At 38.2% G+C, this 22829-nt stretch overlaps 1 protein-coding gene across 5 annotated transcripts in view; it reads right to left on the bottom strand.

Annotated features, from left to right (window-relative positions):
• TNFAIP8 (TNF alpha induced protein 8) overlaps positions 1–22829 on the bottom strand; it is a 60058-nt gene that overhangs the window by 8391 nt on the left and 28838 nt on the right. For 2 of the 5 annotated variants that reach the window (XM_027652623.1, XM_027652622.1), the window contains exon 2: positions 22247–22369. The exons of 1 other annotated variant lie outside the window; for it this stretch is intronic. In XM_027652623.1, coding sequence (XP_027508424.1) covers position 22247 — 1 coding nt within the window. In that variant the 5' untranslated portion in view covers positions 22248–22369. Of the gene's footprint in view, positions 1–640; positions 660–11917; positions 12037–22246; positions 22370–22829 lie in introns of those variants that run through there. 2 more of the 5 variants (XM_027652620.1, XM_027652625.1) reach the window with 2 other exon arrangements.

Below are 22829 nucleotides of genomic sequence, written 5' to 3'. Positions count from 1 at the left end.
TACACTAAATTGTAGTAAATTCTCGCTTGTCATAATTGTTACCAACTGAGTATACTATGAGAATGTTAACTAATCAAGCAACGTGCACTAATTTTAGCATTCACATGGAAGACCTTCAAAAGAAAAAGCGCTCCATCTGAAGCCAAGCCTAATGCATGGCAAATACTGCCTGAGCAGTCTTACTGGATTTGGAAGTCAACTGTGAGGCTGCAAGTCACTCTGAAGCAACGGTTAATCAAGGAATTTTGGAAAAAAATATGGCTAATGAAGCATTTTTGGAAATACACAGTATGTCTAATCTATATACGCATACTATATGAGTATATAGAATGTATATTCATCTGTAGAAACATGGAAAAGATAAAAGAAAAGCCAAAACACATCATTTGGAAGACCTTTTCTTCCTCAATAAAGTGTTGAATAGGTCAATGTCAATATGTTTGCAAAACGCATATGATATTGCTTCTGGGTTTTGCTATTTAATTCTAACCTTGGCATACTAAAATGTCCAAAATTTGACCAAACAACAAAACACTTTGACCAACATTCTTGCTGTAAAAACAGAACTGAAACATTAAAAAAACAGAAAAAAACCATACTTTTTTGACCAAGAAGTGAGAAGAATTGCTAAAAAATGTACCTGAAGGTTAAGGCTGGGTAGAGTGGAAAGGAATGATGCTATTTCCAACAAGAAAGTATGTGCAGAGTTTTGCAGTCCCAAGGGAGCAGCCAGTGCCAACAAGTTATTCTGGTTTTACATGCTTTTGCTTCCCACAGCCAGCCTGTGCATCACATGATACATATACTGCAGCTGATTTAGACATTTAAAAAAGCCTTCTAAAAACCCTCTTTCCTAGAGCCTCTGCATGTATTTTAATTAACAGTGTAGCTTTAAAAAGAAGAAAAAAAATCAGATTAACTTCTTATGACTGCTCTCACAGAAGAGATACTACAGAATATGTTGGATATTAAACAGAGAAAATGACAGTCAAATGGAACAGGGTCATGAACTTAATTTGGCATTTCAATGCTCTACCACCATGTGTTATCCTTGTTGGAATGTAACAACTGTTGCTGTGGTATTAAATATGCAGCCTGTATATTTCAGCTGTTGGCCATTTCAGGGCTGCATCAAGTTCCTCTGTATCTACCAGGTGTCCATGCACAGTGAAGAGTAATACTGCACAAATCTTTCTACAGGAAATAAATTATATCTTATGTCATTCCTTCCAATCAATCAAATGCAATGCAGGTACTCCATATTTCATCTAGCCTCAGAAACACATATCAAACTGCAGGAAGGCAATGGTGCCAAGTTCCCTGACCCAAGTGGAACTTCCAATAAAATAACCTGGCCATTACAGTTGAATGTCTTACCAAAAGTTAAAGTTTAAAAAAGAGGTATCTTTTTTACAACATCCTGGCAAAAAGAATTTCTGCTCACAAAAAGCCCCAAAAAACTAGGCTGTAGGCTCAGGACCTATATATATAATAGAAGAATTTCTGGCTTGAATACAGAAGGAAAAGCTCTGAGGCCCACAGCCCTGGGAAACTTGGAATTCATTGGAGAAATTTCAAATTTGACATCGGTGCAGGGGTGGAAGTTAAGATTAAGATACATGTTGCAAAATTACAACGAATTGGAATATCGACACAAGATAGCAATCTGGCCTGAGAGGAACAGAGAACTCAGTCCCAAGGACAAGGTAGCAACCTGGCCGTCAAAATGCAAAGGGCATATATGTTGAATCCCATGTAAAGAAAGTCATAACAGTCTTCTTACAATGGCTTTGAAAGTAGTGAATAATGTTTTTCCTGTATTCCTAGTTTTGGTTCTCTGTTCTTCTCCATGTCGATCTGTAAACTAAACACTCTGTTTCTTACAGACAGGACAGGAGTCCCTTGGTATCTGTCATTCATTATAATGTTGAAATTAGGCTGGATTGCTACTGTTCACTTTGTGTGTGTATATATACACATACATACACATATATATAAAAATTACTCTTTTATCTTCCACTTGTTGCCCTGAGAAGCTAAACAAGGCACACATACGCACACAACATTTGATTTCAGTCTTGTCCTTTCTAAAGAAACTTCTGAGGCACTGAAGACTGCCAGCTACATAAAAAACAGGTAGTGATTCCCAGGGCTCTCGGTTCTCAGGTGTCTGAGACACCTGTCTCTGAGGTGTCTCAATATCAACACTGAAATGCAGACTATAAAGCACAACAAAATATGTCATCTAAGATATCAAGATACTGGCTGTTCTTTAGGCCTGGGACACTAGTGACATCCTGCATCTCTTTTTAATTAGTTTTTAATTTTCCACTACCCATTTTCCTGTTTTATAGCATGAAGGATAAATCTTCTGGCATTTACTGCATGGCTGTACAGAGAAGAAATGCTTTGTCTACCCTTCCATACTAATCATTCATGGTACCTGTGATTACGAAGGACTATACTTGCTGGCTGCAGTGGTCATTTTCTCTGCACAGTTAACAAGCATTTCACTTGCTTTCCCTTTCCACAATGAGCAAAATAAAACAACTCCTCAGTTTTAACTTTCCCCCCATATTTAGTAGCCACAGACTGTTCCTTCTGTATCCATACTACAACTCCATGACATTCATCCAAACATCCAGCCATGAAATCATTAGTTGGGAGTATTTTCTCTTCTTCACTCTACTCCCTAGCTGTCAGCTCAGAACAGGCTCCTCAAGCCCCAAACACACAGTTTATCTTTTGAAGGTTTTGCTTTGACTCCTCTTTGTTTCCACTTGGACTGCTCTATTCTTGGCACCTCCAACTCAAAAGCAATGCTCAAAACAGCTGAAAAAGTATACAAAGTACTTATATACATAACAGTTACTGAAAAAAAACCCCAAACTACCTTTAAAATCTTTGACTTAACAACACCAAAACTCTCAAACTTATGACGAAACACCAGTCCACCTTCCCACCATCTCAAAAGTTTTGTTTTCACTAATGTCATTAAGTTCTAGTGGAATATAAAACATAAGAGAAAAATTAGGTCTTCAATACAGTTAGTAACTTATTCTTCTGTAAAATTAAATCGTCTGGCTAAACATCATGTGTGCAACACTGTCATTTTCTTTTACATCAGGAAACAGTATTATTTGGGTACAGAACTTTGTTATCCAACAAAGCACCAGCAATCCTATTTATTTTTAAATGTGGCAAATATATTTACTGATTAAAACTGGACAGTTTCCAAAGGTCTCTTTCAGCCTCAACTGTCCTGTGATTCTGTAAAATCTGAATCTATTGTAATTCACTTCTTGGGGCAAAGAGTATGAAACTGACTATACTGGTTTTTACAGCTGTTGACTACCACAGAATTTAAACTCCTAGCTTCCTTACTTTGCACTGGCATCAAATGGCATTTTTAACTAGGCAATAGATAGCACTCATCAGCTATGAGGAGATATATACCACCAGGCAAGGTTGTTGTACCTTGAGATTTTTCAAGGTTATTATCCAAATAGTAAGAAGAAGGAAATCCATACTTGAACCTGGAGAAGGAAAGCACTCAAGTAGTAAACAGGAACACCGTCAATGTCAATTCCGAATCAGATTATATTTTTGCACCAAAATAAAAATGTCAACAGTTTCTCTTTTTCTCACCATATCCTTTCCTCCCAAAATGCATGGCATTACACAAAAAGCCGCAACAAACAAATCAACATCTAACTAGAAGTTACATCTCTTTCAATTGATTTTGAGACCAACCACTTGTTGCAAAGAAAGGTGAGTTCAAACATACGACTAGGACAAAAATGTTTTGCATCACAGAATTTAAACCTCTGATTTCCACCATTGAGGACAAGGCTGTGAGCTTGATGAAGACATCTTATCACAAGATACCAGAGTAAAACTTTATTCTTCCTGAAGTATCCACCATTTCTGTTCAAAGATGCTCAAATTTATGATTCACTGTTTCAAGTGAATCGGAAGAAAACTCTACATCACTATTTCTCAGTGAATGTTTTTAATACAAATGTTTTTAAGTGAACAGAAGCATTCATTCATTGTCTCATTTGCAAGTAGTGAAAAACAGCCCTTGGAATCAGTAGCTGAAATATTCACCAGTGTCACCTGCTTACTTCTCTTAATATTAAACCAAATTTTATTGATAGAAGGAAGAAAATTTATCTTTGTAGAAGAGTTTAGTAAATCAGACATAGCAAAAGCAAAACCAGATCTCATGAAAGTTTTAAAATAATGTAATTTCTGCATTTTTCAAGGTCAAAGTTTCGTACACACCACAGTGCAGTTAATTAAGTAGAAGCTTGTCTGTGCATGTACTAATTCAGTGCTTTATTGATTCCAATTTATTAATTGTAAACACCTTGGGGTAGAGACTTGAGGGTATCACATTCCTAGAGAGCCACTGAAATCACAGGTCAGCTAGCAATTCCTCAAAGAAACTTGCAAGTACTGACCTTCAGAGATACATAAAATCATCTCAAAATATGTCCCTGGAATTTGAGGTTACAAACCTTTCAAGGATAAATGCACTCAAATAAATGAAGTGTATATTCCCACTTTACTGAAATTTATTGTCATTGCTGTAAACTGTCAGCAGGAACAGGACTCTCTGCAGACACCCCAAGGTTTATATATTATATGTTAAAACTAAAATGTAGGTTTTCCATATTGCTCTGCAAAACAGACTCTTTGATCTTTCATTACTAATCTGTATAGTTACAAATATCAATACCGAGTTCTGCGAAAGGTACGGAAAAATAAATTTGTTTATACAGTGTGTATCCAATCCTCTGTATTGCTTCTGCTGAAACAGTTCTGTGGGGAAAATTTCTGATCCCAAGTTCCCTGGACTGAATCCAACATACCATGTAGAGATGCAAGCTCTCTACTTCTCAATTAGCCAGTTGAGTACTAGAACCATTAACCAGACTTGTGACAGGGCACCAGCTGATGAAACTATCAAATCACATCCCAATCCGGGCAGGGAATCTTAGGATAAGAACAAAATTTATGAGAAAATATCACAAAGTTATTAATGTAGAATCAATATTTCAAGGTACAGGTCTCTCAGTTCCTCTCCTCCTCGCTCAAAGTGAGACTGTGTCCAGGTGATAGCAGGCTTAAGGCTTGTACTTTTGCTGGTACTATGGTTAAAAGAACCAAGTTTTCAGCAGTTGCATTAGTATCACTAGTACCAGCGTGTGTCCTGTTCTGTAGTCAGGATAGAAATGCATCCATAAAACAAAGAAAACCAGAAGTTGTTTCATGAAGTAGCAAAAAAATCTTTCACACCTCTTTATGAAATGCTTTCCTCTTACCACATTTTGTAATCTTATTGTAACAAAAAAAACCAGTCCAGAAGGTTGAAATAACACCTGCAATACAGCTTTCGTTTGCTTTAGTTATTACTATAGATACTCTAAATGCCTCAGGGGGGAGGGGATGCATTTTGCTTCCCAAAAAGCAGTGCTTAAGGACCCTTAAGAACTGTCACATTTTACAGAAGATTTGACCAAATGATATGTGGTTTTGAATAAAACCTGCAAATTACAATTAATGCTTCAGTGTTACACTTTCCTTATGTTACTCCTGGCACATGTATTACAAAATACTCATTATTCTTAGAAGTAATTCATTTAGCCTTATGATGTACTTGGAAATAGTACTGGTATAGAACATTGTTTTTCCAAATGTAGATGCAAGGCCTTCCCTTACCCAGATACTTCTTTTGATTCTCTAAAGATTCACTGGCTGTTGCTCCCTGGTCTCTAACTTCCATCTCATTTATAACAGCACATAGTTTGCAAAGTCCCCACAGAAAACAACCAAAAGGTGTAAGTACTATAATACAGCAAATGCTGTCATAACAGACAAATGAAAGGAAGACTGGGAAACTAAATCTCCAGTACAACAATCAATTTTGGAAGATGTCTTGGTAGAATTTGAAACCAAAGTACTATCTTCTCTTTTGAAGTACTGTGCACTGTTTTGGGCTCCCCAATATCTCTCAAAAAAAGGAGCTGAGAAACTGAAGCAGGTCCAGCAGACAGACGCCAACATGGTTAGGGAGGTGAAGCACACGATACAGAAGATGGGCTGAGGGTGCTAGGTATGATCAGGACTGGACCTTATGGATACATGCAACTTATTACTGAATAGTTCCAGAGTAGACAGAGCCAGGCTCTTTTTGAGGATAGACAGCAAAAGAACAGAGGGCAAAAGGCACAAGGCCAAAAGGAGAAGTCTCATTAGGAATGACCACTTTCATAGCAAGGGTGGTCAAATACTGAATATGTTGCTAGAGAAGCTGTGGAACCACCACTCTCAAAGACACTTTCAACATGACTGGAAAAAGCCTAAGCAACCTTGGATCCAACTTTAAGGCTGGCTCTGTCTCCAGTGGAAGGTTGTGTCCCGTGACCTCCAGAAATTCCCTACAGCTTCAGTTAATCTACAATTCTCTCTATCAACCAGATAGCTCAAGGGACTGTATCCTATTTGAAATTAAGTATGTGAGTCACAGTTCACTATGAATTAAAAGATTTGATTGCATAAGTATAATTATATTAATGGAATTTTCTCAAAGCAATCTAGCATTCAGCCCAACAATTGCAGCTAAATGATTAACCTGTTAAGTTTCAGTGATTCTCTGAAGTAACCTACCAGCTACAGCCAGTGCTTATCCTGTGGTCTGTGCTCAAATTAGCTTCCTCATCTGATCCAGATGCTCAGATTGCTAAATACATGGGGTACAAAGTGTTCTGCAGAAGACAACTACTCCATATGGACTTCCAAATGTAGTATAGAACAAAAAATACCAGTTCAATTTATTCAATTCTGAGCCTGGAGAAGAAGCAATGAGAGTGGCCATCTAATCCACTCACAGATAGGTTATCCTAAAGATGACCCTAATTTGGCAAGGAAAATAAAAACTACCATTCTTTCAGTTTTTAAAGGGAGAGATACAGAGCTGCTTACAGAGTCTTATGGCTTAACAGCCTGTAGTCAGTGCTCTTACCAAGAGATTCAAGTGCCCACATCTCAGTGAAGCTGCAGCAGCTGTGATACAAACCATGGCAGTTTCATTCCTATTCTCAGAGCCCTTTCTCCATATCCCACATCTTGCTTTATCAAAATGTACTATCCCCCAAACTACACTCAAAAAAATCTAGCAGTTCTGACTTGCCTCTGTACTGTAGTCTTATTTCCTCCAAATTTCCCATTGCTCCTTCTTCATTAAGGCTTTAGTTTCTTGATTTTACTTTCACTCCGCTATTTGTACCTCTGGCAATGCTTTCTTCATGCATATGTGATATAGTATTACAGCATCTAGTCAGTAATAATTCTTTCTAACCTCTCATAAGCTTACTTCCTTTTTCCCTTCTTTCCTGTACTAAAGTGATACTTTGGCCATCACCTTCTGCTATTTATCTTGAATTCTAATTATCCATAGGAGGGATTACACAAAATGCCAAATTGTGTATCATTACTACACATTGCTACAATTTATAAAGCTGTGTACATGACCACAGTAATCTTTTAATTCTCTTCATCAGCAATAAGAAACTTACATATGGAACAAAAAAAAAATCCTCAAATTGACTAATCTAGATTCTAATACATCCATTTTGGGGCTGGATGATTCTTCCTGCTCCTGCACTGCAATTTTCAGACCACTTTCAACAAAGGGTCCCTGTTTCACCGGCCTTAATGTTTCATGGAGATTATTATTTTGACAAGGGAGGGCAAAGAGCAGGTGAAACATGTCTTCATGGTGAGAGCAGAAGGTGAGTCTGTGGGCAAGTACTAATTGTGTGCTCTACTTGTACAATCTGGATCTCCCTGTTCACTGCCATAAAAGCAAAAAAGGTTCTAATAAATGTTTGGAGTTAGTGGGATGGAGAATCACACATTATAGAGTCCCATCGATGCTGTGGATGGAGTAAGTGGCCTGCAGGAGCTCAAGAGCAGACTATTTGTTATCTAAATGAACACAATTCTACCCTGGAAAATATTCACACAGTCAGAGGTGACTGCAAAATGTCAAAACAAATCCATGACTACTTACAGGAGGGAGTACTGACTTCTCAAAACAGTGAGTACTCTGTGATTTTATAACTCCTGTGTTTTTCTAAGCTCTAAAAGGAAAAAAACAGGTGAGCTCATTCTTCAGTAATCTCATTTGGATTAAAAAATGCTAATCATGTCTAAAAAAAATCTCTGAGCACTTGTAGGAATGCAGTGATCTCTCTCTCCTATGAAATGTGGTACTTAAAACTAAGTATGATAAAGGTGCAATGCAGGCTCTCAATGTAATACAATAGCCATTGTTTCATAGGCTATGTATTACATTCACTCTGATATCTATTATTATACTTTTCCTTTGAGACAGATTTGTCTCCTGCTAGTTTTTAAATATACAACATAAAACCCGCAGAATGAAGCTGAAGTTCTCTGGAGCTTTACATAAATTACTATTTCCATCTATTGAAGAAACATATTCACATCACAGTAATTTTAATTGATATTGGTATGTATTTTAAAAGTTATACTAAAATGTATGTATATAAAATGATACCCAGTTGTAGCACAACAGCATTAAGAACATTTCCTTCAGAAATGTTCAGAATGGAATTAAGTCAAATAACATCCTGAAACCATTTGGTACCTTCCACAGTGCATGACATGTCACCAATCAACACCAGACTGAAATTGTGCCATGCAGCCAAATGCTGTAGTCTTCTTCTGGACTTTAACACACAATTTGTTTCATCCAGGGCAAAAGTAACTACAAGAAAATGTGCCAGGGTTATTTATATCACGACAGTAGCTGGAATCTGTAAATGCAATACAGATTGCTGCCGTACAGACACACACACATATTTACCACAGCATTGTGGTACACAGATGAACACAAAGATTGTTCTGAAGTTACTAAGCAGCATGATAAGAGGAAAAAAAAACTGTTTCATGTTACCATTCTAATATGGACCATGAAGAGATCTAAGGCAAAAGCTGAAAAGCCCACATACACTGCTGCATACCTTATATCTAGCAATTAGTATAATATACAGTGAAGTAATGATTGTCTTCTAGCAATGTCTTTTAATTCTCTATTCCTGATAAAATATTTGACTTTACTTGAGGTCAAAGGCTCTATCATTATTGGAATAATTACAAAAAGAAGATCTTCAGAAGTTTGCCATTTGAAATTGACCATGATTTTGGGTTTCATTGTAACAATGGGTAGAGTTTATTTTTACAGTAGTAAAGCCTATGGTCTTTGATCTTGTTATGCAGATTTTTAAAAATAATCCATATCAACCTATTAAATCTGCTTTTATAGACATCCCAATGTTCTCCAAATATTGTAATTCACTTGTATAAGGTAGGTGAAAATGAAGTATTGCTCACTTCAGCATCAGATCACTGGCAGAATATACACAATGTTCAATGCTATTACTTTGCCATCAACTCTCTTTTTCATTCAGGCTGATCTTCCAACACATGGTCTCAGAGTCACATCTGGAAGCTGCAACTGAATTTCAGAGCTTCTCCTATAGCCAGTGATGCTTCCCTGGACACTTGAGTATCTCTGTTTTAAGCAAAACAGAAAAATTCTGTCTATGCTTACAAACATCATTAAAACATTTTTCCTGTAGCTTTCTCCACTATGCCTTGATCACTAGCTTTGGCATTGAATGTACAGAATAGAGTAAAATAACTATTTTGTAACTGTCCAAGTGTATCCTCCTTTCATAATCAGTCACAGACTTTTACCTACTAATTCCCTGGCTGGACCTTATAATCCGTGGGTAAATCAGAATTTCTCTTTTAGAGTGACATTCAGTCTTGCACCTAAAGGAAAAATCAACCACCCTCCCTTTGGTAAGCGCTTAAAAAATTATATATCCTCAGTGTCAAAAGCCTGAGCCCCACATTGTGAAGCATCGATTTTTTTTTATTCAAAAAGCACCATTTCTTCATGAAACAAAGCTAATTAGTTGAAAGACTCTGACTGTTTTATGCTACATACACTGAACCATTACAAATCCACAGGTATTTGACTGTATTTTTCAGTATTTTAATCAGTGATCTTTCATGCCATGTTCAATCAGACTAGGCAAAGCACCGTAAAAGCTGCAAATCTACATATTCATCTGTTAATCCCAGTCTTTATTCACATACACATAAATTCCCCTTTTCTCATGCCTTTTCTAAATTGTTCTTTTAAAGATGTGAATATATTACCAGGAATACATTTTAGACAGACTAAAAAACCTCCTCAGACATCTGTACCTCATCTTCTCACAAGGGCAACTGTTTTGTTTTCCATTCTAACACATTAAGAACACAGGACAGCAAAACCCAAGTATTTCCCAAGCTAAAAATAACTAATCAAAAAGCTACCCTTTCTCTTCTGTCTCAGACACCTGCTTCAGATGCCTTTTTTTCAGCATGAAAATCCTGCCACCTCAAATAGTTTCTAAAGAAATGCACAGAAAGGCAAAAATAGGATTTTAAGAATCTGAGTCATCTAAGAAGGCAAGACATTTCTTTAAACAATGAAATCTACATTTCAAATATAGCCAACTTAGTAAAACTGTCTGGAACTTCCTGTATGAAACCAGAGGATCTTTCCTGCTATACCATGCAAGCAGATCTCTGCTGCTGTAAAACTGAGGGAGAATGTTCACATATTCTCTTTTTCAAACAGTTTCTATAGAGAAATATTTTTTAGAGTTCTGCTTTTCAATAAATCTGTCCTACAGATGTAGGAAAATAAAAAAAAAGGAAGAGCTGCCTTTTTGTTCATCTGCTTGTTCAACAAGTAAAATAAGATAAGAATTATTCTTATCAAAACACAGGCTATCAGGCTCCATTACTACGCAGGTTTTATCAGCATTATTAGCATTATGTTTGATTCAGTGCAAGCTGACTTTTTTGCAAATCAACCAAATACCCTTTTATGCAAGTAAGCAAACAGACGTCCCTGGTAATGTTATTCTTCAGCTGGAGGAAGTTGTACAGACTGTGAGGGGAATACCATCTGAAACATTCTGAAAAGTTCTTGTTTTTACCAAATACAAAATGCTTAGGTTGCCTTACTGCTTGCTTATCTGCTGCGGTTATTTTAGTTGTTTTTCTCAGTCATACTGGACCCTGTATATTTGAGTCTCCCTAAGGGCTATGCATAGCAATGAAACATCAATTCTGTTCTAAGAATCTGGTGCACAACTCCAGCACTGCCCTGTTCCCTCATCTGTATAAACGCTCTTTTGTATAGAGGCACTTTCAGGAAATTGCCCTCCTCCTCCCCCACTTGCTCCCCACTGTCCGATTCCAGCTCACGCCCCCCTCCCGATCAACACTAGGGAATAATTGCATTTTTGTTGGAGCACTTCCAGCTCCTCCACATGTTCCACTCCAGAAGCAGCATACTGTAGCTTTGGCACACTCTGTTTGAACACACGCACACACACACACACACACACGCTCACATGCACACTCATTTGGACAACATCAAGCTTATCCCCAAAATAATGACCTTTCACTTCTCCCCCATGCAACTTCCTCATTTGCTGAAAAATACAGTGCTTCCAAATTAAAGAAATATTCCTCTTTCGTTATGTGACTACCAGTGTTCTGAAACACTGTTTCTTATCGGTACCCCACGTGCAAGTAAATTACCATTGCCAAGACAGATATCCCTGGGTTCCAACACTTCGGTCATTTCACATCCAGCAAAATCGGCAGGACTTTGCTTTTAAGAAGGCCTTTGCCCCTCCCCGTTGAATACCCAAAAGCTAAAACGAGCAAAAACTCTCCTCCACGCTCAGAAAAGCGGCATGGGCAAAACAAGTGTGCATGTTTCCTCTCCTGTGAAAATAGTTAAAAAACGTACCTTCCTTGGGATCATCGGCTTCTGAACTCATGGTGTCAGCTCACGGCGCTGGGGACCAGATTACAGCTGACGTGCGTGCTGAGATGCAGCAGCAAGTCAACTTCTCTCTCCCTCCCTTTCTCAGTCTCTCAAAAAAAAAAAAAAAAAAAAAAAAAAAAAGAGAGAGAGAGAGACAGAGAGGGTTGAGGTTTTAAAGGGAAAAGGATCCCGCCCCTTTCTCAGCTGCACACCAGCGACTGTCTGGAAAACCAGCACCTTCAGAGAAACCTTGATTTTACTCGCCAGCTGTTGCCGTTTATGAATCTTATTCTCCCCAGTCTGTAGGAAGGGTGGAGTTTCACTTGTTGCAGCTTGCCAACGCGGTATGAGAAAGCAAGCAGGAGAGACCAAAAAAGCCCCGAGTGTGGAGCAGTGTCTGATCGTGGTAGCTGACAATCAGATTGGGCCTCTCTTAACTTGCTGGAATATCTATTTTAAATCAATTTTTTTTAAAGCCTAAATTGTACATTTCAACACTGGCTGTTATCTGGAATTACTTCTGTAGCCTCCGTAATTACACTGACTAATATTGGATGACTAAATACATACTTCAAGGATGAGAAGCAGCAGCTTACTTTCAGGTAGTTTAAGCTAAATAATCTTCTTTCAGTCGTGCTCAGAGCATGGTGCCATCTACCCTGAGAGCAGCAATTCACTTCTCCTTCCTGGAAAAACTATGTGATTTCTTTGTGCTGCAGTGTGTCGTTCTCCTCCCCACCCCCCCCCACCCCCCCCACTACACAACATAGTTTTAAAGCACAGCAAGATAACTGGGGTCTTCTGCAGCTGCCCTCCAATTTGCCATGCATCACATATGCCTTCAGTGCAAAATTAGGGGGAATTACCTGGAAGCCTATTCTCAATTAGCACAGCCTTCAGTAAAACCACTGTCATAAGGAACCATCTTTCCCTACTTACTAATTTACCAGATTTTTAGCACAGTGAATAGGAAATAATGTCACTGGAAATGTGACTGTTCTGACAAGAGGAGAGGTATGGTCTCTCCAAATTCCCACCTGCCTCTCCCTCACAGGGTTAAATGTGCCATCTGAAGGGCTGAGAGGGTCTTCTGGAAGTAACACTATTACGAACTATTATCAGTTAGCAAGTGTCCCAGTGGAGTCAAATAGAAATAAGTGTATTTCAAGACAAAGTCACAAAGAGCCAAAGCTGTTAACTGCACAAAACTGGGGCACACAGGAGAAAAAAAAAATAAACATTTCAGATTGTAACATTCACCTATATTAATTAAAGCTTATGGGAAGACTAGACACAGGTAGGATGGTCTTGTAAGTAACAGTAAGATACAATGTCATAAAGGGCAGTATGAATTCTTTAGCCACAGTAAACTTGCTCTGCGGACTGCAGTAAATAATACTTCAGACTGTAAGCAACTTTTATCCGATTAAGAGTTATTTTATTAATGATAAGGACTGTCCTTTGCCATGTACTACTCCCATATCTAGGAAAGATAGATTTCATTTTAGTTTTGGGTAACACTGAAAATTCTTTTGGTTTGCAATACACACAATGCCATGGGTTCCTAAAGACATTCCTCTTTTCTAAAGGCCTTATCATCTCCTATAGGGTATAAAGCAAAGAAGCTGCATCCTTCAAAGCACAGAGAATGAAAGTGAGTATTACCCTAATTACAACACTGGAGCAGCTAATGAAGCTACATTTTCAAGTTTAAAAAAAAAAAACACATTAGGAAAAAAAAATTAAAGTACTGGTTTGGAGTAATTATTGTTTAGGGGACTGAAACCACTCAAAAAACATCACACAGAATAGAGGAGGAACAGGAAGAAATATAGGGTTAGTCCAGATGAACTGCAATAGCCTCTGGGGTCCTTTAATCAAAGGGAGTGTTGTAGAGAAATAAAAACACAAGATGGTATGAAGATCCCTGCATGATCAGATTTACACAATAGATGGATGCCTTTTGTTATTTTAGATGACAGACACAGAGAGATAATGAGCCTTGTGGTTAAACGTCAGCAAGTTCTACAAATTAAGATTTCTCAAATCCCTCAGAAACTTTGTACCTCACTGGACAGATAACAAAACCACAAAGATTTTGCCCTGTTTCTTCCCTACAGAATGAAAATCACATCTCCTCACCCAGTCCTTTTCCTCCTGTATACCGGGTCTCAATTCAGACCCAGGAAATTTTTTTTATGCTTCACTTTGGTTGTTACGCTTTTTAAAAACACATGCATTGGCTGAAAAGACACCAACCTGACTGAAGACTGTTTACTTATGTAATTTTCTGATATTAGGTTAAGCAGGGACTTGTAATGGTATTTGATATTGAGGACATTATCACCTTCTTCAGAGTCTGCAGCCAACTTTAATTACTTTTGTTAGAGAGCTAGCAAAAGTAATAGAATAAGGCTGGTAAAATTAAACAGTCTGTGGACAACACTGGAGCTCAGGTAACGGATGACACCACATCCGCAGGGAAGTGGCATTTATCAAAGCATCCAGATTTCTGGATCCCATGGTGAGTAAAAAGCCTGGAAGTTCAAAAAAACCCTCTTTAATTGTAAACTGTGCATGTGATATGGAATAGGAAGGCCAAAACAAAGAATGACAAAAACTCTAAAAACAGAATCAGTAGATACAGTTAAATTTCACACAGCAGATTCTCTTACAGAAAATAAAAGTAACTTCCTAAAATGAAGGGCTTAAAATGCACCACAGATTTGGATAGACACTGTTGTGGAGGGAAGGCCAGAATTCCCAGAGGAAAATTACATTGTTTGTGTGTAACGTACAAAAAAAATGGGTTTACACACTTCAGTGGGTGGAAGTCTAAAAGCTATAAAGCTGGGTAAGACAAGCAGTATGGTCCTTTACACTCTTCTCTGCTGCAACAAAAAAACTTCTGGTTTTGCTTTGAAAAAAATATTTAGCAGGTTTTGGTTTGGCTTGGTTTTTAACTCATCATTTGTAAATTGCCCTAACTTCTCCTAGGGACTGAGGGAGGGCTACCACAGAAAGAACTGACTAGAACCAGGCCTTGGCTTACTACAGCAGTACATGGGGAACTGTGAAGGGATGGGTAGCTGTGTGTCAGCACATCCCCAGTTCAGCTCAAAATCCTGCCTATGTTCTGTGTCTTGATGCATGCTGAGACAGCTCTGTTTACAGAAGGATTTGCTTATTAGATACAGAGGTGACAAATCCTATTATATGCAAATACATAACAAAAATAATAAATACTTTAGTAGCAAAAAAATGGAGCTAAAATTGCGGCCACGAAGAATCTAAAGCTCAATGCTGAAATGTCAAAAAAAACCCCTGTACTGTTTTGTTTCACAAAAAAGAGGAAGCAGCACTACTACATGAAAAGTATCAAGAAGAAGCTTTCAAGAGGAGGCAGCTGCCATGGAAGCAAGAATAAATCTCCTACTGCAAGAAAACCCCTGCACAGCCCTAGAACAGTTCCAGAGAAGGAAGTGGTAATGTCACACTGTGGACATTACATATTCATGGGATGTTAAAAAAAAAACAACCCAAACCTCAACATGTTTTGTTAACATAACTAAAGTTGTCCAATGATAACTTCTGCTCTTCCAGAATGTCACATTCAACGGTCTGCAAACCTTTAAACGATAAAAATAAGGTCTATGTCCAACCTCAACTCCCTCACACAGATGACACTTTCTGTAAGTCCACTTTGTGTCTTTTGCTGACTGTAACTGCACTGAGTTATCTGAAGCCACATGACAGACCTGATGGCAGCTGGGTTTCCCACTCTACTCCCACCTGTGAGAAAAAAGGAAAAAGTGTACAAGGACTCTGAAAGATCCCAATACATGTAACTGCAGGTATAGTTTCTTTATGCTATCAGCAGATAGCTGTGCTGCTGAAATTTTCTTTCCCACAAATAAGTAAGGTGGAGAATGTTGTGTGGGGAGAAAGTAAGTGTTGAACTACACTGTCCCATGTAAGACTGCATAGTTAAACAAATTACTGGCTTTCACAGTAGTGCTATAAACAAAGCTTTTCATCCAACTGTTTTCATAGAAAAAACTAAAAGATATCATAACCTAGGGATAATGCTATGCCATCTAGTAATCACGCAGAAATATAGGGAAATATTATGTAATTTCTCTCCTGTAGCCCCCAAAAGTTGTTGTACCTATTTCTGATACTATAGGTTTAGCTTAATAAATTTTCAACTTCTGAGACTCTTCCACAGGTGTGGATTATAGATACATAATTCAAGTTTTCTTCAGGACATTGGGAGAAGAATAGCACTGGACACTACCCTGAATCACTCACATTTATTCGTACTATTTCTTCATAGATATAGTTTTCAAAATGGAATGGGAAATTATGTGATATACAAGTCATAATAAATGAATCCCACCAATTCTCAAGTGTTTTGAGTTTTTATCAAACTAATGTTCTGAAAGAGAATGAGATTTAAGATTGTTATATTTAAGTCTAAGATCTCCCAAGCAAACAAAAAGTTTACCAGGTCTGGTCTGCATACATTTATAGAATGCTGCCCCCCAAAAGTGCGAGAAGATGCCTACACAGTATCTCAGAAAAAAAGGTAAAAATAATAGTTCATGGAAATAAGAGGAAAACTTGTTAAATTCAAGTCTGGAAGCCACACTGAGATACCACTAGGAAACTAACTTAGTTTGGGTGCCACTCTTCTGCAAGTGGCACCTTGCTAACTTCTAGGTTTTACCTGAAAGATCTTTTTATAGAAGTTAATGACCGAGTAAGAGGTCAAAGACAGCACAAAAGCATGTTCTTTACTTGTTCCATCGGTCCTTTCCTGCATTCCTTCCAGTACCACTACAATCTTTGTTCAGGCAGGCAGATCACAACTGTGCTGAGTTTCAGGTTTATAAAACAGGAAATATTTTTGTTTTCTAGCCCTTCTCTATTAGTTCAGACTGGTAGATGAGGTCTTAGAGCAGTGAGATCTTGTAGCACAAAAGGAGGAGCTGTTGCCTCTTCCAGCACTCTCCATCTCCTAGGATGCAGAAACCCACCTGCCAAACATCTTCCCGGGTGCCAAACAGTGCAGCCCTGACCCGACCTGCTGGCTGTGCCTGCTGCTGCTGCCACACACAGACACTGCGTGTGTATGATGGTGCACAGGGAGAGAAAAGGTGTGGAGAGAGTAGTACAGAGTCACAGGAAACGGTAAAGTTTCAGTTTTCTTGCATTGTATCTAAGTTGTTCTGCTTTCAGTAACTTAAATAGTTACACATAGAAATTTAAATTAGCACACCAAGAAGCTATTTTAAAGTTATTTCCTAACACAGAGGTAAAGCAACACCATTTGTAGCTGTATTACTCCCATTATTGCAAAAGAAAGTGCAACATGCACTGTGAGGTGTGAACACAGCAAAACCAAACTCCAACTCTTATGCAATTTGGTTATTTTGTAGTTGAGTAAAAAGAAGGTTTTGACTAATTGTGATTTCAATGTCGCTGTTTACACAGTTCTGTAGCAAAAAAATAAATAGCCCATCTGTTGTTGATGTAGCCAGACTTTATTCCTGTTTTATTATCTTCTACCATAAACTAGACATATATCAAGATAACCTGGACAGAGCTTAGCTTTCAATCAGTGTCAAAAATCCTGTTTTCAGCATACAGCATTCAGTGTTTCCATATAACAGCATGACTCTAAAATTTCAGTTATCTACAGCACAGAAATTTTTAAGACATTTTTCTCTCTGCACATAAACTTCCAGACATTGTTTTTATCTTAGTAAAATTAAGTCTACTGAAAGTTAGAGAAACAAAATAAAGAAAACATTAACACATTGAGCTATAAGCCAGATCTCAAAAATATGTGTACTCCTGGGTTTGGTCTGATTGTCACTGCTTGCTGTTCCTTATTGTTAACTCATTTTTTTCCCTTCGCACAACAGACTTCAGACCAATGCAGATGACTGTGGCACTTGTTGAAGCCCTCTCAATACTTCCACCTGTTGGGGAGATCTGTCAATGATACTCTATTGTATGCTTCTACCATGTGATTAACAAATTATAAAAAGCTAATTATAAAAGTTAAAAATTATAACATATAACTATCACCTGACAATTATATCAGGGGATCCCTCCACAGTGTCTTCACAGCATCTGCTTGGCATCCAGCACTTCATCCTACTCTCAGTGTTGTCCTCCTTTCCTGTTTCTAGACCTTCCTGTTAAAACACCCATTCTCTACCCTGCTACTGGTTTATTGAGCTCTATCAATACTCTCATTTTCAAATGGCAAAAGGAATACATAGCAAATCTGGTGTTGAATGAACCCATACCACACTTCTGGAGTGGTCTTCAGACAAATTAAGCAAAATCTAGGGCTTCACTACAGAGTAAGCTGAACAAAAATATGTCTAAAACCTCCTTCTGATAATGAACTGGCAGAATAAGCAGCAGTATGTGGTGACATGCAGGGGACAGATGTGTTTTCCATGTGGATGCAGTAAAAACTTCCCTTATAGTCCTCACCTCATCTCTTCTGCCCCTGACAGAAAACGGACAGAGAGAGGGCAGGAAGGCACAAAAGGCTTCATAAAGTTGAATCTGCTTAATGCTGAACATAACCTTGCTACAACATTTGAATGTGCCATCTGTCTCATCTATGCAATACTCTCAATCACATATATGTATTTTCAGAGCTGACAGTGCAAGAAGATAACATAAAACTAACCATCTTCCAAACCTGTATCCCTGCTACAAACATGCTGAGATTTTAAGATTCCAAATAGCAACAAAAGTTGGTTTTAAGCTGTCATGGACTCTACTCAAAAGGTCTTGTGGTTAAGAGGTGAGGAAACATCTTCACTTAGCCTCAAAATACAGTTTTCTTCATAAACCTTATCTGAATCTGCTACTAAGTGCTGGACTATTCAGTCACAGCACAGCCTCAACACAAGTCTGGGATGCTGGCTCAGACTGATCCCCACCTTTCAACCTCACAATCAGCATTGTCACTGCCAAGGTACAAGACTGTTCTCAACTCAGAAGGTGTTTCTCTGGCTTACCTTTTCTCTTCAAAATTATTCTGCAAATTTACATGCAGAGCAACACTGTGACTTCTGAGATGTGAACTCTGATGTAATTGTGACTTTTTAACTATCATGTAGATACCATGTAGTACAAAACCACTAAAAATGAGAGATTTGATTGTAGTCATGTAGACACCATGCACTGAGACGAGTTTATTTATCCAGTAGTTAGCAGTTACTGAAGACAAGGTTTCAATGCATAAGCAAATATAAAACAATTTCTCAAGAGCAAACATGTCAAATAATATTCAATTACTTGGTTGCTATTGTCATGGTTAAATCTCAACTAGCAACTGAGCCCCACACAGCTGCTCACACACTCCCACTCAGTGGGACAAGGAGAGAATCAGAAAGGCAAAAGTGAGAATACTTGTGGGTTGAGATACTAAAAGCTTAGTAGGAAAAGCAAAACCCACAAACACAAGCAAAGCAAAATAAGATATTCATTTACCACTTCCCATGGGCAGGTGGGTGCTCAGTCATCTCTGAGAAAGCTGGGCTCCATCACGAGTAACAGTGATTTGGGAAGACAAATGTCTTTGCTCTCAATGTCCCACTCTTCCTCCTTCTTCCTCCAGCTTTATATGCTGAGTACAACACCATATGCTATGGAATATCCCTTGGGTCAGCTGGGGTCAGCTGTCCCAGCTGTGTTCCCTCTCAACTCATGCACCCCCAGCCGACTCCCTGCTGGGGTGGGGTGAGGAGCAGAAAAGGCCTTGGCACTGTGTAAATATTGCTCAGCAGTAATGAAAACATCCCTGTATTGACCCTGTGTCCAACAGAAATCCAAAACACAGCCCCATACAAAGTACTGTGAAGAAAATTATCTCTATCACATCCAAAACTAGCACAGCTATCCAGAAGGAGATGGTCAACAGTGGCAGTTGCTGAATGTTTGGGAATTCATAGAGGGTGTGACAGAAATTAAAGACAAGGTGTCTTGCCTTGCACCAAACATCACAACAGGCACTGACACTGGTTTATAGCACTATTTCTTCCAATATCAAAAACTGCACCCATTATTTTAATTTTTTTCTTTTAAAAGGGCCACACACAGATTGTTCCTGACAACGCTGCTATGCCAAACAAAGACTAGCTTTGAAGAGAAATGAGACAGTGAGAAAGAGACCTACATTAACAGAGGTAGGAAGATGGTACAGAGTACAGCAGATCTGACCTAGTTCTGTCACATAGCAAAATAAGCTTCCCAGCAGTAGAGTATGATAAAATTCTTATGAAATGGTTGTGTTACCATATGAAGTTGCAGCCCTTGTGAAAACTAAAGCAAGGTCTAAGAAATCTGAGAGGTAGAGCACCAAAAACACAAATCTGAAAAAAACCCTGCATTGGAAACAGGAATCGTGCCAAAGCGTCACAGACTCCCCAGACAAGGAGGAGGGAGTCAATGTGCTGCACAGAAACTGACAGCATCACCACAGGCCATGAGAAGAGATCTGCTCTCAGCAAGGCATAAGAGGTATCGCCGGATACTTATGCATCAAAACAGTGCAAGAACAATTTTAATTGAAAAGGGATATTTTAATTAAAAACAGAAAATCTAGTATCACATAGCCAAAAGCTAGTAAGAGCTCAAAAACAAAGTGCCTGAACTAGTGTTAAATACAGTACATTTTAAACAGTGTTACTGGAGCATATGGCTAATAAGGTCCTTTTTTCTTTTCTTTTTTTTTTTTTTTAAGGTATGGCAGTGATGCTGATAGAACAAAAAATTGAATATTAGCTTAAAAAAAGGAAGGTTTTTGTTCATACAAAACCAGTTTACATGTGGCAAAACACATGTGTCTTGGTTTGTGAGGGCTGTGTTCCAGTCCCAAGCAAACGATCCAAGTGTTTTGTTAATGTGTAATAATCAAACTATGCCCTTTTTCTCTCAGACGCCAAAGCCACTGATCATGCAAACAGTCAAAATACCACTTGCATATCAAATGGAATCTTATCTAGATAAAATTTCAAATAAAACAAAAGTAAAAATGCCAAGCTATGTGAATAAATCTCCTTTTAGTTCAAATTTAATTAAGAGATTAAAAGGGAGATTTAAATGGATATTAAACCTAAGCAGAGTTTGCTCTTTAAAAATTCACTTTAGCTATAATTTACATTCACAAGCCAGATGTACCTAATTATATGGTGTTCATTCAAAGAATCATATTGATTTCTGCTTGTTCCCAATCAGTTTTAAATCAGTTTATTATTTGCCTAAAGCTTAGACTGAGGCCGCAAAGAATCTGGAAGAGTCCTCGCAAGAGCTGGATTTCTTCTAGGAAAATATTATCTAAGACTATGCTGAACAAGTGCTGAAAAATCAATAACCAAAGAAATTTAAGAGTTCATCATTGATGGTACTCTGGGAGGGAAGATTTTCAGCACTTGCTTTCCCCAGTTTACAGTGCCATTTTTGTAACTAAAACATACTTTAGAAAACAGTACTTCAGGCTGGTCCAAGTGAGAGTGACTTGTCCACCAGAGCAGAAGCATCTTCTGCTTCTTCTTCCTTTACATCTACCATGACAGTATAGGCATGTGGTGTCCACTTACAGAAGATCCCAGTTATAGCTCACCTTTAAAACTTTTTTTCCTTTGGCTAGGAGAATTTTAACCTAAACTAGCTCTCTGATTTTTTTTTAATATAAATATATAATAAATGAATTGCAGCTAAAAGTAAGCATTTCTCTCAAAAAGAAGGCCTTGGATGATCTCTAATCTAGTTATGACAACTGAAAATTCCTTACATTGATCATTTTTCCCCATATTAAGCAGGCTTACACTATTGAGCAATGTAGGCAAATTTCAGATATAAACTCTGCTTAGCATTTCAACATTACATTAAAATCTCAATATTGGATTTTTATTGATTGCTCTAAGTTCCAATAAAAACAAACAAAACACATCAAAATTTTAGCTGGAGCCCAGATGAGTTTATTTAGTAGAAGCGTGTCTAACCGTTCAAGGATTTTATCCACTTCACAAGAAACTCTTACTTCAGCTTTTAGAATGCTTTAGCAACAATAATAACACAGTTTGCATTCTGGGGCCAGGCCAAACTGACTACCATTTCACAGGGTTATTGCAATATTTTCATGAACTATTTCAAGTATTCACTTTCAAAAAAAAATAAATTCTGGATAACAAAATCTGAACAAGCCTTCTTAGTCTTATTGCTCAACATCTCATTTGCAGAAAGCTGAATTACTGGTACATAACTAAGATGATTTACTTGTTCAGGCAGATGGTCTGTCAGGGCTGTGCTACTGCAATTCTTCCTAAAGGCTGAGGACTTCACAATGTGTTTCCAAAATCTGAGGCTCAGTATGGACAATAGCTGATATCTTTGTCCACTCTAGAAAACAAACGGGGCAAGAAAACAAATAAAGATTGCCATTGACTCTGCCACTCTTGGCACATAAGAATCTGGTACTTTGATCAGAAATCCCATGTAACGAACTTCCAAGCGTTGCACAAAGATGAAGTCTCATAAAAAATCCACCCACTCCCTCTGTGCATCCCACATTCACCTCACTCATGACATCTGTCAGTGACTGATTTAGATCACAGAGCATTTGCTGGTGGTTTTGACCAGTGCCACGAGGTGGCAACAGTACCCTGAGTCAAACAGAGCTGGTCTTCAGGACTGTGTTTTGCTCCAGTCTAGGGAAGAGAGCAGGACCAGCAGCAAAGAGTGGTAGAAATGTCAAGTGAGAGGCTTCATGTAGAGCCTGGCAATAGCATTTCATATTGTAACTCACATAGAAAGGCTGAAATTGTGACTCTGCATGCCGGAATGGCAAGTCTGGAGAACT

This window comes from Corapipo altera, unplaced genomic scaffold, assembly GCF_003945725.1.
Source record: "Corapipo altera isolate COAL_440 unplaced genomic scaffold, ASM394572v1 61286, whole genome shotgun sequence".
Taxonomy (NCBI): Eukaryota; Metazoa; Chordata; class Aves; order Passeriformes; family Pipridae; genus Corapipo; species Corapipo altera.
The sequence above is the reverse complement of the archived record's forward strand: the minus strand, read 5'-3'. Positions and strand labels throughout refer to the sequence as shown.